Here is a 16,691-nt window from a genome sequence, read left to right as displayed (position 1 = left end):
TTGCCCTTCTCTACACAGAACACAGAGCTCCTTCAGACAACGTCACACTTGGGCTTTGATCATTGCCTCAAGATCGTCTCGGATGATGACGTCACCATGACGAGCGCCTTCTCTATCCCTCTGCCGGGCATGAGAGCTCATGATCACAGCCAGGGCGAGTTTTACAAGGCAACAAGCGCCCGCAATCTGGTCAGCTGGAAGGAGTACAAAGACAGTGAGGGCCGAGGATTGTATTACAACCAGAACGAGACGCCTAACGACGTCCACGAGTTACAGCAGTACAGAGGAGAAGAAGATGCGGAGCAATCACTGTTCAAGGAGGAGGAAACCACGTTGACAGTCCTGGCTCATGGGGAGATCACAGCATGCGAGTCTGAGACTCTCCCAGACAATATCATGTAGGTAACACAGAGCAGGAGCAACTGAAGCTTGCTTCAATCCAGCAGCAGCTTGCTCGGAAGGAGAAAAATCTGCGACCACTGGTGCAATGAGGATTCAAGCAGAGGCTTGCCTGCCTGATGAGATGCAAGGTGAATGGCAGGAGAGAGGCGAGAGGAAGGGAACGAGGAAGCGATCTCTCAAGGAGGGGGTGGCAAACTTCTTGGATCAGATTCGTAACTTCAGTACGGATCATCTACGGAGTTCTGTTCGTAGACTGTCATGCAGCATCAATGGGGCGACTACGAAATAAATAATAGAGCTTCAAAGGCTTCAATTAGCAACTGAACGAGGACAATCAGGAGAGTCGAGAAGGCTTGTACCTGACACTGTCAAGACTGTTCAGACTTTGAGTAAAGAAGGGGTTCAGAAGTGAAATCATTCCCGGAAGACAATCACCGTACTCAGGCACTGCGGCAGCGGCAAGTTCCGAACTGAGCCGTGCCGGGCCCGGCCGGGCAGGGGCGAATCTCCGGAGCCCGGGCGGCCACCTGAGGCAGGCCCGAAAAGCGCAGCATGCACTCCAGGGGCGGAACGATGGGAACTGCGACGCATGCTTGCTTCCTCCTTGTCCTGCCCTTGTTGTACGTCTGTCTCTCCTTCACTCGTGTCTGCTCGTCTGTCTCTCCTACCTCCACTGGTCATGCTCTCTTTCTGAACCCTTCCAGTCCCTACAATGCCAAGGTTGGAAGTCTACGCCTCAGGGGTGGTGAGGACGGATCAGTGCGAGCAGGGGGAGATTCTGGTTCCTCGCCTCCAGTTCCCCGAGGTTTCATGCAGAGATTCCTCATCAAGGACGTTTTCGCGAGTGAATCTCTCCTTATCGGCACTCGTCTTGTTGTTTGTGGCTGGGCCAGGACAATCCGTTTGCAAGGGTCGGGCAAATTCGCATTCCTGGAGCTCAACGACGGATCTTGCTTCAAGAGCCTTCAGGTGTTTGCCGACCCAAATACTGAAGGATGGCAAGAGCTCGTCAAGAACACTCACGCGCACACTTCCTGGAGAGTGACAGGGAAACTCGTCGAAAGCCCCGGTAGCGGCCAGAGTGTTGAGGTACAGGCAGAAGGGCTTCAGCTGCTGGGTAGCTGCTCTCCTGACTCCTATCCACTAGCAAAGGTAGCAGCTTCCTCTGTGCGTCTGTCCGGGCTGAAGGAGGCTGCAACAGGCCAGGCTGCCCCTCGACTTCCTTCGTACGATCCCACATCTCCGACCTCGATCCAACACCTACGGAGCTGCTTCGAGGATCCGCAGGTTGATGGCAGCTAATTTGTTTGAGATGAGCCAGTGATGAACCAATTTCTCTTGCAGCACTCTGGCTTTCTCTGTGCATAAATACTTTCAGGAGCACGGGTTCCAATATGTGGTGAGCCGAGTTGTGTTGGAACGACGACCAAGTTGACAAGTCCTGATGGCAGCACACGCCGTTGATCACAACATCAAATTGTGAAGGAGCTGGTGGGGTTTGACATTCATCGGAGTGTCTGTGACCTGGTGGTTGCAATGCAGGAGAGCTCTTCTCTGTATCTACTTTGATGTCTAAGGTGGGTCGACTGAATTTCCTTCGTTATGAGTGGACAAGGCGCTAAGCGGCTGCATGCAGGCAGACACATGTTACACCCCTGAAAATCGATCCTGGGATTACAATCAAGATTTCTTCAAGAGGCCAACGTTCTTGACGGTATCTGGTCAGCTTCAGGTATCACAGTTTGCATGCGCCTCAACCACTCTGATTGCTCTCAGGCAGAAGCCTATGCTTGTGCCCTGGGAAATGTGTACACCTTTGGACCAACTTTTCGGGCTGAAGAATCACATACAAAGAGGCAACCAACCATATATGGAACAATCGCGCTCATGATGGATTCCAACTTTCAGGCACCTTGCCGAATTTTGGATGATCGAGCCTGAAATGGCTTTCTCCAACCTCCAAGTAAATCTCGTGCCTCTCCTTTGATTTACCTCACGTCATTGTAGGACGTAATGGAGAATGCTGAGGGCCTGCTGAAGTTTGTGCTGAAGGAGTTGATGCTGGTAGTGTTATGCAACCCTCAGTCTCGATGAGCCTTATCAAGAATGTCCAGAGGAACGAGCAGGATCTGAACTTTTTTGACAACGCATGCCAAAAGGTGCAGGAGAGTTATTCAAGGAGACTGCTTACTTTTCGTGCTCAGGGCATGAAGGGATTCTCCAACGTCTCATTGACTGGACAGATCCGGTACTTTTTGCACAAGGTTGTGACTAGAACATGTAACTATGATCAAGGGACATCATAGAAAAACCTTTCGTTCGGTTGGCGTATGGCGATGCTATCGACTTGTTGCAGAGGGTGAATAAGGCATACAACCTCCTAGGATGAATCGCTCACGGTGATTCGACAGAGTGGCAAAAAATTCGAAATGCCAGCCGAGTGGGGGAACGATCTTGCTACCGAGCACGAAAAATACTTGTGTGAGGAGCATTTTGGTGGGCCGGTCATCGTGTATGGTGAAGAATATAATCACAGCATGTCATTCTGTGACTGAGATGCAGACTATCCGATGGACATTAAGGCATTTTACATGCGGCTCAACGACGATGACAAGGTAGGTTCCTCCTCGCAAGCCTTCGCTTCCCACTGACGAGCTGCTGCAAGACGGTGGCTGCCATGGACATTCTCTTCCCGCGATGTGGAGAGATGGTGGGAGGAAGCCAGAGGGAGGAGCGGATCGACCGACTTCTCGGGCGCATAGAGGAGCTGGGCCTCGACGGCTCATCGCTCGAGTGGTACAACGACCTTCGAAGATTTGGGGGGGTGCCGCATGCTGGTGAGACGATCTCGACCAGGACTCATGCTCTCTCTCACCAGACAGACTCTCTCTCTCTCCCCCTCCCCCCCCCCCTCTCTCTCCCTCCCTCCCAAGGTTGGGAGCGTCTCACCGTGCCCCTCCAGGTTATGGGCTGGGCTTTGACCGCCTCGTGCAGTTTGCCACGGGCCTGGAGAACATACGTGAGCCAGACCATATGTGGAAGAATCGAGATTGACTCCCCCATGCACTGCAGGAGACGTCATCCCTTTCCCCAGAGCGACTGGACATGCCATGTGCTAGGAAGGGGTCACGTCAGTTAAGGAAGAAAACCCTGGAAGTTCTTTCGATCATCTTTAATTAACCTCATCTCCTTTCTCACAGAAATCTCTTTCCTCATAAAACGATAAAGCTCCCCATATGCATTCGATCGTTGAGACGCACTAGGAGATGAAAAACCTTGGTGAGTTCACTCCTTCTTGCCCGACTTGCCTTTGGACCTGAAGAAGAAGCACCATACAAGGCAGGCAAGTCCGACAGGAGACAGCAGCACCATGACAGCAACAGTGCGCAAAGGGAGGAGAGCTCTCATCTTGAACTCGGCCTGATCGTTCAGCCGAGGGAAAGGCTCAGTGGGACATGACCCCGGCGAAATCTCTAGGAAATCGCACAAAGGCTTCCAACCTTCCTTGCCGACTGCGATCTCCAACTTCCTCCTCTTGGGCAGATTCAACTTTCTGAATCTTTCCGCGTCCTGGAGATATGCTTTGATCGTCTCCTCCTTGGAGTCTGTCGGCCGCCTCCCTTTTCCCAGAACCTTGTCCCACAGGGATGGCACCATGACAGTGAACTTGCGCGAGAGAGGAACAAACAGCCCAAGGATCCTGTGGTGCCATAGCGCCTGAAAGATGGTCTCCTTAGCAGAGTTGTACCATCTTTCAGGGTCTCTTGTACTGAGGATGACCTTTGAATTCGGAAAGGTCTCCAGAATCTCCTTCCACCACGCAGCAGCAGGAAAGTCCACAGCCGCGGTGTAGTTCTCGAAGATGGTGTGGATGACATGCTTGTAAGGCTTGCCTTGGGAATGGAGCTCAGCAAGTTCGATCCACAGGTCAAGATGATGGGAATTGTGCTCGATGATCTCGATCATATGGTAGGTCTTGTACCCCAACTTGTCCAGGGCCACTTTCAGACTCATCGTCCCTGTACGCCCCCATCCTGCACCCACAATGGACAGCTCAGCCCTGACAGGCGAGATCAAGAACGAGATAGTAAGCAAGCTCGAGACGAGGAGGGGACAGCAAGCGCTCCGTGAACAAGAGCTCGGTACCATGCCGCTTCTACTCACGTTCCCCTGGAATGAGGAATCTACAAGTTGCGGGGATGTGAACTTTTTATTGCTTACTACAAATGTCCAATAGAATATCGACATTATCTATTCTTTATTGTCAATCGCAGTTTCAGTCAACATTCATTCCACACATGCGAGCTTCCCGATCACCTTTGTTTAATGCAGATTTCCGGTATTTATTGAGCTGTATTAAACGTCCCCCTTCTGTCGATTGTTTTATGCTCGTTTTTATTGTTTTTCAAAAAAGTTGAAATGCGACCGTCCCGCCTGGGGGCGTAAAACTTGGAGCCCTCCGAAAGATGTAAACTAGGCAAAGTCGCATCACTGTACTAAAACTTTACTCAAATTTAAGTTAAAAACAGTACGAGCCCTTTTACTGTGCAGTGCTGTCCCCCAACTTAACTGATCGGCATCACCTTCACACTTAACTTGGCTGCCGCGGCCCGGCTTAAAGCCGGGCCCTCCGACTCAGTCGAGTCCCCGGCGCCGGGCGCCCTGGGCGAGTGACCGGTCGGACCGTCGGACTGGCCAACTTAACTTTGAGTAAAGACTCAGGCCGGAGTCGCGAGTCGGGCCGCGGCCGGCGCGCGCCGCGCGGCCGGCGGCGGGGGGAACTTTTAGGCTTCAGTTTGAAGTCGGAACCGTGTCCTATATGTCCTTGAAAGTTGAACATGACGGACCAATCTACGTTCATCTGCATCAGTTTCAACCCTTACACTAGGGGTTTTATGGATGACCTTCTGAATAGCGTAGCGTAGTGTGCCCACTTTAGTTAACCTGGAGAAAGGGGTTAAGATCTAGGTTAAATCCATAGGTGATCCCAGTTCAAGACTCCAGTTATCAATTTGTACCACAACCCACTCTTTTTTTGAACTGTTAGGAATTTGTTCCACCGATGCATTCAAGTTCATGAGGTAGACATGCAATGAGGACAGAATGAAGATCGGATTCGCATGCAAAGGTCATGCTACACTTGTATGAGGTTCCAGCATCACGTATATTGCATGATTCTCTCATGTGGTATGCCTGATGCAGTCATGCAGAACATCAACAACATGAAACGGTAGTCTTTTATTGCATGAACTTCGTCACTTCCAGCGAATGTTCTCGATGTCTGGGTCTTCCATTTAGGATTTGCGGTTCCAATGCACGCTTTCCAATGAGCAATTCACTGGAATCTGCATAGCTTGACACACTGATTCTCAGAAAGCAGCGACGTTTGCCCGTTGCAATTTCCGCTTTACCTCTGCTTTTTCTTCAACCTATGTATGTTACTGTGAAAACGTTCTGTATGTGGCCATATGTTCAAGTAAACGATGTCATTCAGAATCTCAGAGCCATTGTCCTCATTGAGCACACAACAGGGAAGCAGTCATCATCAAAATATTGCTGTTTCAGTGATGTTCAACGAGCGACGAGAACCGATTATAAAGAGTCAGGGTACGCTCATGCTTGCATACTTGCACGAGTCTTTTCTGACAGGATGGGTGTTGACGTCATGTTGTCAGTCAGATGGGGAGGCCAAGGTACACGACAAGGAGGTCGGGCGAGCATGCTCACGCCATGTTAACGCGGTGTGGAACGCCCTGTCTGCGGGCGGGTCGTCGGCTTTTACCGAGATGTCGAAACGTTGCGATTTAGCTATTCAAACGCTATTCAGGCCAGAAGATCCGGTGCTGGATCATTACATCAGGAAGACACACGAAGACCTTAAGCACGGGATCCGCGATGCACAAGTGATGATTGATAGAAGCCTGATATCTTGTTGGATCGCCAAGAAGTTCCCAGATCTATACAACCGCATACCAAACGATGCAAGGTTGCTACATCCTAGTATCACCTACCACCATTCCACCCTACCAGATATCGGAAGATTCATATCACAAAGTCTCATACAGAAGGACTGGAAGTCAAACCTCATATTGAATGTGATATGCAACAGTATCCCGTGCTTGAAGAGGAACAGGGTCGCCTTTCTTGCAGAGGAGCTTTTTGTTGACCCTTCTACACCTGTTCTAGTCAACATAATGCACGGGCTCCTGCTTGGCTTGTATCCCAATACTGCGAAGAGGCCATCATTCGAACAGAGGGTGCGATGCGCGAGTGAGTTAAGATCGATGATGACAAGACCATTACAAGAGCAGGCAAGGTTCATCTATTCAAACCTCAATCTTTTAAAGTTGTCGATCATGGAGTACGTCTGGTATGCATGCAACACATTCATAGTGTCGGAGAAGGAGATCATTTGTTCTGTACAAGGCATGCAGACGTTTTTTGACATCTGTCCCAATGTCGCCGATGCATTCCGACAAGAGACCCTACAGAGTGGAGATTGGACGTGGGATAGATTGGATGAAGTCGCCACTGTGTGTGTGGATCGATGTGTCAGGACATGTAAGTTCAGGTCTGGCAGACATGCACCATCCAAGGAGGTCGTGGTAAAATGGAGGAGAATTACGGATGATATGGACCATCTCTTCGATGCAGCAAAATCCATGAACCCTGTGAATATCAATGGCCTGCTCTGGAAAATCTATCACCGTGACAACCCGAACATAACCGTGGAAGAATTCAACATCATAGACCACTTGCATTCTAGATGTAAGGTGTATCCGCTTCCATGTAACCTTACAGCGATGCAATGCTCTGCAATACTAAAGAGATATAGCTCGGACCATTTCCAAATGGAGAACATGATGAAGGTCCACATCTGCATGAAGTGCTGCAACAAACTCAATGGCTTTACCGTCTCATCGAAACTCAGACTATGTATGCAGACCAACCAGTTGCGCTGTGCTTCCTGTGGGCTTCATAACTCTATCATAAGCGTCAACATGCTTGGCAAGATACTCGTCATACAGGGCGCTAGCTACATACTCTGCCCATGTTGCGGCACCTTCAAGAGATGGAACCATACCGGAAATGAGTTCACGAAGCCATGTGAGTTCGCCAATCATTATTCGAACCCAAGGATAGGGACTTCACTCAGCTCCATACTCAAAATGTCGAGCAGTGACCATGGTGGTTATTACAATGACATAAAGAATAGGAAGTCGAGCAAGTCAAGTTACTTCAAGTTCGAGGCATCGGACACAAACTCTACCCTAATCAAGAATGGAAGGGCATGCTGCAAGGAGTGTATAAGGTGTGGGAAGACATCAAACCTTGAGAGGGTGGTGGTATTGAACGCAAAGTACGGGGTTCACATACAGCTCTACTTATGCATGAAACACATGCTCCCAAGGTACATCATGAAGTTTGTGATCGACATCAAGGACCTCGCCCGTGCCTGTGTCAACTATGATAGATCCAGGGAAAGTAGAAGGAGGTGTGGTAAAAAGAGAAGGATCATGACAACCGGGTGATTTAAAGAGCAATCCTTTTTTGATTTGTGATTTTAAACAATAAAAACTAATCTACCGAAGGGGGGCATTGCAGTATGAGTGTAACGAATCTTAAGCCCGCGTTTCAATTCAGACCCAAAGCGGATAGCAAGTATTACAAGAAGAGGGTAGAACTTGACCACAGGGTTAGGATATGGAGGATGATAAGATGCCCATTCGTTATACCCAGGGGTCTTTGTGGACACAAGTGCAGCCATTGGGACATATTCGATATGGATCTTGCAGGATGCTTGGAATGTGGTGAAGTCCATAATTGCAAAGATGAAAGTAGCTGTGACCTTATCGATGAGAACGATAGCCGTGTATGCTTCATTACAGGGTGTTGTGTCAAACAGAAGGTGTTCCCAATGGATGAATTCATGGATAATATGATGCTAGATGAAGACATCTTGGTCTCAAACGTGAGCAACAGGGACTTTTACAACAAGGTCATGTCACAGAAAACAGTGGAGGATAGTCTTTACAGTTTCGATGAAGTGAATAAATGCCTTGTATGGATATTGTCATCCGATGTTTGTAAGAAGAGTTACATGAACGAAAAGAATAGAATGATGCTCAAGCACAGGCAAGTGATGTGGAAACTTTTAAAAGATTTCAAGATCAATAATCCAGGAAAAGTACCGAGGCTTTGCAACATAGTCACCAACATGTTGCACCAATGTAGCAAGATAAGGATCTGTTATCCCGAATGGGACGAAGAGATGCGCAGATCCGTTGCTTCCACCGCTTCAGAATACATTGTCCGATTCTTGAATATGTTGTCACAGAAGTTCAGTACACAGCTTGGGATGTTCAAGAAAAACGTGCTCTTCATAGGGATCGTATACCTGATGAGAATGGGCATCACCATGCAAAACGTTATACTCCTACCCAAGATACACGAGCTACAGCACCTGCTGCCCATCGAGGCCCACCTGAAATGCTATTTTAAGATAAAGTGTAAGTTCATCACCGAGGTTGAAAATCTTATTAAGATGTGCATACGTAATTTGACCAATAAGGAGATAGATGTCATGGGTTTTACTAGTGTCGATATAAAGTACTAAGACCGCAACGACCCCTCGATAGCAAGGCATGTCACCCTACGAAAAGATAAGCAGAAGCGTTCAGAACGTCTTTGGTAGGGTATACCCTAAATCCAAAAGATGCATTTACTGCCCGTTGCAAAGAAAGCCATGTGCAGTGGACGATCTATGCCCTTGCCCATGGAGGAACATGAAGATGGAGGTTGTAGAGGTCATTGAACGATTTCGATCTAAAACACCGCCCAAATCTATACGTCACAACCCAGCCTTAAAGGTGGACAGATTGTAATGAATAGACTATGCCCGCTGAAATATATTCCATATCTTCCTCTTCTTGACCCTTATCACGTCGGTATCCGTGATCACAACGGGTATGCCTGAATTCAATATGATCACATTCACACGAATCACACCTTCGATAACATTCACGTACACGTCTTGAACCCTTATTGGGTTGCAGTCTTTGATAAGTTGCATGTCTACAAGGGATATGCTTGCGTGCGGGGATGTCTTTACACTCATAACATATCCACTATCGTGTTTCTTTATGTCAAAGTCATGGAAGGCATACTCTTTCCCAAGACTCAGGATGACACTCGCAACGTTCTCCACTATAATCTGATCATCATGCTTCACAATATCTAGCTGATTTGATAATAACAGCTTCACTGACATCTATATCTACTTTGTCTCGTTCAATGAACATTATATTCAAATAGTTTTTAGGCACGTATGTGTTAGATTCGGACGTTTATTGATAACTCAAGGATCTGGGTGTTTTCTTACACTCAGATTGCACCTTTGCTACTCCTTATCTTTCGAGTCTGTTCCGATCCCATCATTTGCGCAATGAACATGTAGTTGAGTACAGTCGGAGATTTTTTGATACTATCCCCATGCTTTTCATAGTCAAACGTCGTCGGAACCTTTTTGAGCTGAAACTCACGCACGGTATGCATATGTGTGAATTCAGTTGGGTAATAGATTATGTTTGACTTATTCTTCTCTTCAATTTTCTCACGCGTCTTTATAATGAACCCCCTCCCACCGTTTGCAGCAGTTCCAGTCTTAAGTCCTTGGATGAATAATTCCGCGTCTTGGAACGTTTTCCTGAACTGTTCCATATTATCCCAGTACATGGCCATGAGGATCATCTCATCAGGATTCAGAACGGTGCAATTGGCTGTAGTTATATTTGCATTGATGATCACGTAGAAAGGCGAATTTATATTACCGAAGAACTTTTCAATCCTATCCTTCCTGAAATCATCTTCCATTATGATATTGAAATGTTTGGTGGTATTTTTGAATGCTTTGACGACATCTCGCCAGTGCATGAGGGAAACGTACTCGGATTGATGACCTGAATATTGCATATAGAAAAAGAACATCCTGAACTTGAACATGGATAGGTAGCACAGAGCGACACATACCATGCGAAGTATAAGCAACGATACATCATGCCCGGTACACAAGTAAACCAATTGCATGCTAATGGCGTTCACCAGCATCCATAAAGAAGGGTTTGGTCCCATCCGGTACAGGAAAGTGTTGATGTAATATTGCTTGTTGGGGTTATCCGATTTCAAACTCCCCAGATCTGGGGCAACTTCACGGAGTACGTAAACGATCAGTGCAGTGATGATAATCTGGCATATTAAATCACACACGATAAATCCAAAGAAAGAACTCTGAATCCCTACTTCGTGGTCATAGCCAAAATACATGTCAAAAATGACAAATAACGCATTGACTACGTTGATGAAGTTGATGTTGTAGCAGACATCAAGGAGTTTGTCAGCATCCCTTGTCATGTAAAGGAAGAAAAGCAATGAAAGTATTGCGGCGAAGTGAATACCGTACACGGCACTTGCATGGTAGCTATAACCCTCCAGTGTCGAGAAGAAGATACTGGAAAGTGAAAAACCACCGGTGATACCACGACGGCATGCAAAGAAGTTCCATGTCTTAACTGCCGATGGACTGCAGTTCTTCAACACCTCGATTTGAGGAAAGAAGATACCCAACGACTTCAAGATGGGGGCGATAAGGTTCGTCAACAACGATAAGACTTTAAAGGTCTGTATAGGCCAGGAGCTATCCGACATCTCGACTTTCTCAAACAATGTTTCGTCATGATTCGCTTAAATACAGCTGTTGTTTTTTTTTGGTTTTGATATAAACAAAGGCTTGCATGACAGCTTTCGACTTTCACACATGGATTCAGGCATGTTGGATCGGTTTATTGTGAACATGTGCCTTGCAGAAATGTCGCACATATTCAATATCCCGTTGGAGTTGACAAGGGTTATTGAGATCGATAACAAGCCTTTTAAACGATGTGAAGACGATAGAAAGGAACACACTGCAACTTGGTTACCAAAGAATCGGGTCACATTCAGCCTATACACGGACAAGAATGGATTCACTCTCATTGGCCTGCACGGCAAGGTTTACCTTTCACAGGCCGACATAATGCTTAATAACGCACTCCCCATGGATTCATGCGTACTGGCACACTATACGGAGGATCAAGTCACGATCGACAAGTACATTCCCAAGATCTTGATATTCGATGCAGTCTTGATGGAATCTGTTTACCTGTTCGACACGCATCCATTTGAACGTTACAAGCTACTGCTTTCCAAGTGCGATACAAAGAGGTTGAACCCGGTATACTCCATCCAATGGGTGGGGTTTGAAAAGAGCGTGATCTCTAAGTTTGATCAACTTCGGATGAGCGTGCCACACGATGTGGACCACATAGTCAGGATCAATCAGGACCCCTTTTGCATGTCTAGGTTGCTTACAGTACAGATACCAGAGCGTAGGTAGGTTCATGATTGTAGACATTGTCTTGTCATTTAAATCCATCGCCGTATCCCTTAACAAGAGCGATGAATGATAGGAAAAGCAACAGCATGGAGGCGGGGTTGAGGAGTGCGATTGAGAAAGCACCATCGCTAGACATAAGTCACGTTGATAGGGCTGCATTGGAGGGGCATGTGAAGGAGATCAAGGTTCTTGGCACGTTCAAGATGCCCTTCCGCGTGCTTGGAAAGGATGTAAAGGCAAGATCCGCATTCTCCATCACCCCACAGGAATGGAAACAGGCGGAGAGAATGTGCTCACAACCCAAGGCCGAACCCATCAAGAACTTGTCCGATGAGTGCCTTAGGAAGGTGATGATGGAGAAGCTTGTGGCAAAGTACATTGAGGGTTGTTCGAACATCAGCATAGACCACAGCGATCCAGACAGCATCGTCCCCTTCCTCATATCCTGCATGAAGAACATCAGACATGTCAAGGTACACTTTATGGCGCACAAGAAGAGGTTGGACAGGGGGATGAAACTTGTCGAGGACGCAGATCAGAGCACACCGTCTTTCAATAGAGAAATCAGCATATCAGACCTCGAAAGGAGGTTCAAGAGCCTGACGCGTGAATACGATGAAACGGAATCCGTGTCCACCGAGACAGACACGGGTGTAACGGAATCTATTGATGCGTCATCGGATGCACTGTCCCAAGTTACCGAAACAGATTTGGAAGAATATCCAACCGAATGTGATTTGGATCAATATGCAAACAATAAAAAGGAACCTAGCGAGGCCTACGAAAAGGTGAAACAGATTCTACTAAAAACCTACAAAGAAGAGACAGATAACCTTGGAGATGAATACAGAACCCCGATCTTTGTCAATTGGATGTGGGTCTACGAGAATATTGCATATAGGAATGAAAACACCCTGGGTGATACATCGACGTGGATACAATTTATTAAACACATCACTATAGACAAGGATGATTTGGAGGGTTGAAAAAAAACAAGGATTGCAATGATCTTGAGCAGATCCTGCTCTCTCAATGGGATGATGCCTTGGTTTTCAAGCTGTTGGATTTCTTGCAATGTCATGGCCATTCAACTTTATCTGTGGAGTGTGAAGACGAGAATCTTTTAGTTTCAGTGACCCATTACCTCAAGTGGAGTCTTCGTTCTGTATCCTTGTATGAAGTCCAGAACAAACTAAAGGTCCTCGGAGATGTCTATGGGCCTACATCAGAAGGATTTTCGAGATGTTTTCTCCAGCACTACATGCAGGTTTTCGAACAACAAGCATCTGGCAAATCACATGGAGGCACAAAGGCCATTTATGAGCACTTGAATCGACTTCGTACACGTATTGGCAACGTTCACAGGAAGAATCGAAACCTTCTTTCTCGCATGGAAGAATGGTCTACTGCTCACTTCGAGAATTTGAATTCATTGCAAACTACTATACACGATTACTTTGTGAAGTAAGTCTGAGATGTTGCTTTCTTTCCATGCCAGTGACCTGACGTTCATTGTACAGGTATGCAAGAATGTCGGATGAACATGTTGACACAAGTGAGAGTCTTCCAAACAAACATGCCAAGGCGCAATCCGAACTGTTCATTCAGACAGTCCTTGAAACTTTTAGAACCCTTGACAGCCACACCCGATGTGACATGATTAGAAGGATTTTGAGTGAACACGACTCTCTGTGTCAAACACATGACAAGAATACAGAGCATGAGCTATCTGCGATATGTAAATTCGAAAATGCTGTTTCAAATCTGCATTCTGCTGGATTGCCGGATATACTTTCGGAGTTAGTAATCTTTGCCAGAAACGACATCCAAGCTTTCAAAAGCACACATAGAATCATGCCTTACCTCGTCATGGATTGGTGTCAACAGAGCTTCAGAGCGAAAGATTCGAGGGGCATGAGATTCTCTCCGGAGGTTTTGAGTTTCGCATCAACAATTCTCAATGCTTGCGACGGGAGTACGTTCCGTTTACTGTCAGGTCCAGGGAACAAGTATACGAGAAACTTCCATTCTGATCAGGCTTTGCATAACTTGCCTCTACCGTCCATATCTACTCTTCATAAGCTGCAGAGTGCAGACATGAAGACACGTGATCTAAACAAGTCAAGAATCTGCAGCGAGGTTTTGCATGATTACGGTGAAATGAATTTTAACCTTGTAGATGGTATTCATGTGTTGGCGATGGACAAGACGATGATCAATGCTGGGTTTTGTAAACAGTTCGAAGACTGCGAAGCAGATTTAGGTGGAGTCACGGGGAAAACAATGGATTTGTGTGAACGGCTTGAGATGCGACAGAGACGGTTGGCACAGCTTTGTTTGGAGGGAACAACCGCTGAATCGATTCGGGAGCATGTGATAGGCTTATTGAAAACTGACTTGGATCACATCAATGAAAGGAAATCAACGACTGAACGGGACTACAAGAAAATTCGTGATAAGTATGTTGCAAAAATGATTAGCAACAACGCAGATACGAGAAGGAATGTCTCTAATGAAGTCAGGTTTACGCCACATCAATTGTACATGGCCGGGGTCATTGAGGGATGTAGTCAGATCCAAACTCAAGTGCCGCAACTGATTGATCGTCTGAACAACTACATCAGTACCGCCACACCAAGCGAGGACGAGCAGCGTTCAATTCAAGATGAATTAAATGTATACAATGACTTGTACTACAAGACGGCGATCGCCGAACTAGCAGAAGATGCAATATGTGTTGTTGCACAGGATGGACAAAAGCATATGCCTCCTGCGCCTGTTTACATCGGCTTTGCCCATAAAAGTTTGTGTTCCAAAGATGGAAAGGATATTTTTTTAGCTGTCACCAATGAAGCTTGGAAGAGAGGCGTGAACTTCAATGTGTGGTCTTTCGATGGGGAGTTCGCCTGTATATATCGTTATTTCTACCAAGACAAGCCAAGTACATTCATTCAGGAAGTGAAGGCCATTAACAAGACTGCAACCAGTATGGAATATAGACATTTATGTACATCTATTTCAGCATACATTTCGGGGATATTCAAGTTCGAACCTCCAATTTCAGAGCACGACATTGAGAGTGAGTGCACATTGGACCATCCAGATGAGTACGATGGTGATGACTTGTCGTCATTGCCCATCACACCTCAGCAAGGAATTGTACACATGGATGTTGCTGAAATGAGAGAAATCAAACAGTTTGTTTTGCAGTTACGACAGAACCAGGCCATATGGCAAGTTCAGAAGGAGAAGACGCTACGATGCCACACGAGCAAGAGGCCCAGAGCGACCCTGAAAGAGATGTTTTGCAGGTTTCAAATATTTTGCAGACGGTACGGATATGAAGAAGTTCTTTCATTGGCCAAGCACAATGAAGAGGGGGGGGGAAACATTCACTCCTTGGGAGATGGAGCGAAGAATAGCTGATGGACTAAATGACTTTGATGAACACAAGATCCGCTTTAAATTCGACGAATGGTTATCCAATCCCGTCCTCTCTCCAATTACGAACAAGTTGTTGTTTTTCTCGCCGTGCATCAATCACTTGTTGAAGAATGTCAGGCATTCCATTGGATCAGGGAAGTCTCAATCGTCTTCTACGGAAGCCCAGATATGGCATAAAGCTTACAGTGATATCGCCAAGAAGAATCCTGCTTGGATGACTCAGATGGAAGTCGACGGGACCGCCGATCCACAATCGGTGGATATCATGCTGAAGATGTTCAGTGACAAGGCCATCAGTCTACTAAGGGCAGAAGGACATGAAGCGACAGCAAGAATGGCAGAGGCCATGTCTGGCCTGCACAAAGCATTCGATGAAAGAGGGCTGAAAGTTTCAGAGAGGATACGTCTCGTTCAAGAGGGTCGAAGATGGCTATTGGAAGGCATCGACTGGACCAGTGTCAGCCAAAAACATGTCAAGGGACTATCATCTGTAACATTTGAAGGCTTCATAGTTGCAATTGATACTCATCTGCAAGTACAACAGTATGTGAGGGATAAGAATCATGCGCTGGGTGATAGAGACTATGACTTCAATTCACGAACTCTCTGCACGGATAGTGTAGAGAATCTGTGGTCCTTGATCGGCCATCTGAACAAGAAGGATTTTCTGAGAAAATTCAATCAGGCATGCATAGAATTATCTAAAAAGGTGGATCCAAACCTGCCTTTTGTGTACGAGCATTCGAAGAAGCGAATTGTCCTGAGCAAACCGCACGACCGTGAAGCTTTCAATGCACGGGATGGATCTGATCATGATGTGGAGCCAGACAATAGTACGCAGAAGAACAATCGAAAGCGAGTATATGCTAAATCAGGGCAATGGGATGAAGGATTAACAGGTAATATGCAACGGTTCCGGGGATTGCGTAGCATTGCTGGCTGCAAGTAGAAAAAAGAGAGATACGTATTGTGGAAAATATTAAACACTGCTACGATGCAATTCAAATGATTGATACCATGATATAGATTTTACAATTTCCTGAAAGGCTATGGTGGTTTCACGATTGTCATCATTGCACAGGCTGAGTAAATCATCCTTAAACCTGGTCGCCGCCTTGCTGCCATTGCGATTTCCTGCAAACTCACCCACCCCCTCCTGAAAAGGTACCCCCAAAATATCATAAAAATACCGGTACTAGACCCTTTTATTGGGAGTTCCTCCCCCGTGCCTTACACTAGGAGCTAAGAAGTCGAGGGAGGAGGGGCAACAATCCGAAACGATGCAAGCATGTGAACATGACGGACCAATCTACGTTAACCTATAGCCGGTTTCAACCCTTACACTAGGAGCTAAGAAGTCGAGGGGGAGGGGGCAACAATCCGAAACGATGCAAGCATGTGAACATGACGGACC

General features: G+C 46.6%; 6 protein-coding genes across 7 annotated transcripts; 4 read left to right on the top strand and 2 right to left on the bottom strand.

The window, feature by feature from the left end:
* Positions 1 to 975: 975 nt before the first annotated feature.
* Positions 976 to 3,521, top strand: GUITHDRAFT_157412 (asparaginyl-tRNA synthetase; the record flags this gene model as incomplete). 2 transcript variants are annotated; one of them, XM_005836431.1, is made up of 15 exons in its annotated part: positions 1,213 to 1,554; positions 1,604 to 1,689; positions 1,747 to 1,801; positions 1,854 to 1,893; positions 1,945 to 1,979; positions 2,039 to 2,134; positions 2,179 to 2,258; positions 2,311 to 2,365; positions 2,410 to 2,447; positions 2,698 to 2,761; positions 2,814 to 2,919; positions 2,965 to 3,017; positions 3,068 to 3,239; positions 3,365 to 3,421; positions 3,475 to 3,521. In XM_005836431.1, 15 exons carry the CDS (start codon positions 1,213 to 1,215, stop codon positions 3,519 to 3,521), a joined length of 1,326 nt encoding a protein of 441 aa, XP_005836488.1. The 2 variants fall into 2 exon arrangements, with proteins under 2 accessions (XP_005836489.1, XP_005836488.1); XM_005836432.1 differs by lacking the exons at positions 1,854 to 1,893; positions 1,945 to 1,979 and adding exons at positions 2,508 to 2,561; positions 2,607 to 2,650 and having other exon boundaries at positions 976 to 1,554; positions 2,039 to 2,208; positions 2,410 to 2,466; positions 2,787 to 2,919.
* A 502-nt stretch (positions 3,522 to 4,023) lies between these two features.
* GUITHDRAFT_151503 (hypothetical protein) lies at positions 4,024 to 4,575 on the bottom strand (the record flags this gene model as incomplete). Its single annotated transcript, XM_005836241.1, has 1 exon — positions 4,024 to 4,575. A coding segment is annotated over exon 1 (393 nt), but the record flags the coding sequence as incomplete, so codon positions are not given.
* Positions 4,576 to 6,017: 1,442 nt separating this feature from the next.
* On the top strand, positions 6,018 to 7,934 carry GUITHDRAFT_104845 (hypothetical protein; the record flags this gene model as incomplete). The annotated part of the gene is made up of 1 exon (XM_005836240.1): positions 6,018 to 7,934. One exon carries the CDS (start codon positions 6,018 to 6,020, stop codon positions 7,932 to 7,934), a length of 1,917 nt encoding a protein of 638 aa, XP_005836297.1.
* Positions 7,935 to 8,185: 251 nt separating this feature from the next.
* Positions 8,186 to 9,019, top strand: GUITHDRAFT_104844 (hypothetical protein; the record flags this gene model as incomplete). The annotated part of the gene is made up of 1 exon (XM_005836239.1): positions 8,186 to 9,019. One exon carries the CDS (start codon positions 8,186 to 8,188, stop codon positions 9,017 to 9,019), a length of 834 nt encoding a protein of 277 aa, XP_005836296.1.
* A 276-nt stretch (positions 9,020 to 9,295) lies between these two features.
* Positions 9,296 to 11,106, bottom strand: GUITHDRAFT_104843 (hypothetical protein; the record flags this gene model as incomplete). Its single annotated transcript, XM_005836238.1, has 2 exons — positions 9,296 to 9,609; positions 10,047 to 11,106. 2 exons carry the CDS (start codon positions 11,104 to 11,106, stop codon positions 9,296 to 9,298), a joined length of 1,374 nt encoding a protein of 457 aa, XP_005836295.1.
* A 121-nt stretch (positions 11,107 to 11,227) lies between these two features.
* GUITHDRAFT_104842 (hypothetical protein) lies at positions 11,228 to 16,226 on the top strand (the record flags this gene model as incomplete). The annotated part of the gene is made up of 6 exons (XM_005836237.1): positions 11,228 to 11,829; positions 11,985 to 12,751; positions 12,967 to 13,031; positions 13,089 to 13,297; positions 13,354 to 15,144; positions 15,395 to 16,226. 6 exons carry the CDS (start codon positions 11,228 to 11,230, stop codon positions 16,224 to 16,226), a joined length of 4,266 nt encoding a protein of 1,421 aa, XP_005836294.1.
* Positions 16,227 to 16,691: the final 465 nt, after the last annotated feature.

This window comes from Guillardia theta (genome assembly GCF_000315625.1).
Source record: "Guillardia theta CCMP2712 unplaced genomic scaffold GUITHscaffold_18, whole genome shotgun sequence".
Taxonomy (NCBI): Eukaryota; class Cryptophyceae; order Pyrenomonadales; family Geminigeraceae; genus Guillardia; species Guillardia theta.
This window is presented reverse-complemented; position numbering and strand designations above follow the sequence as displayed.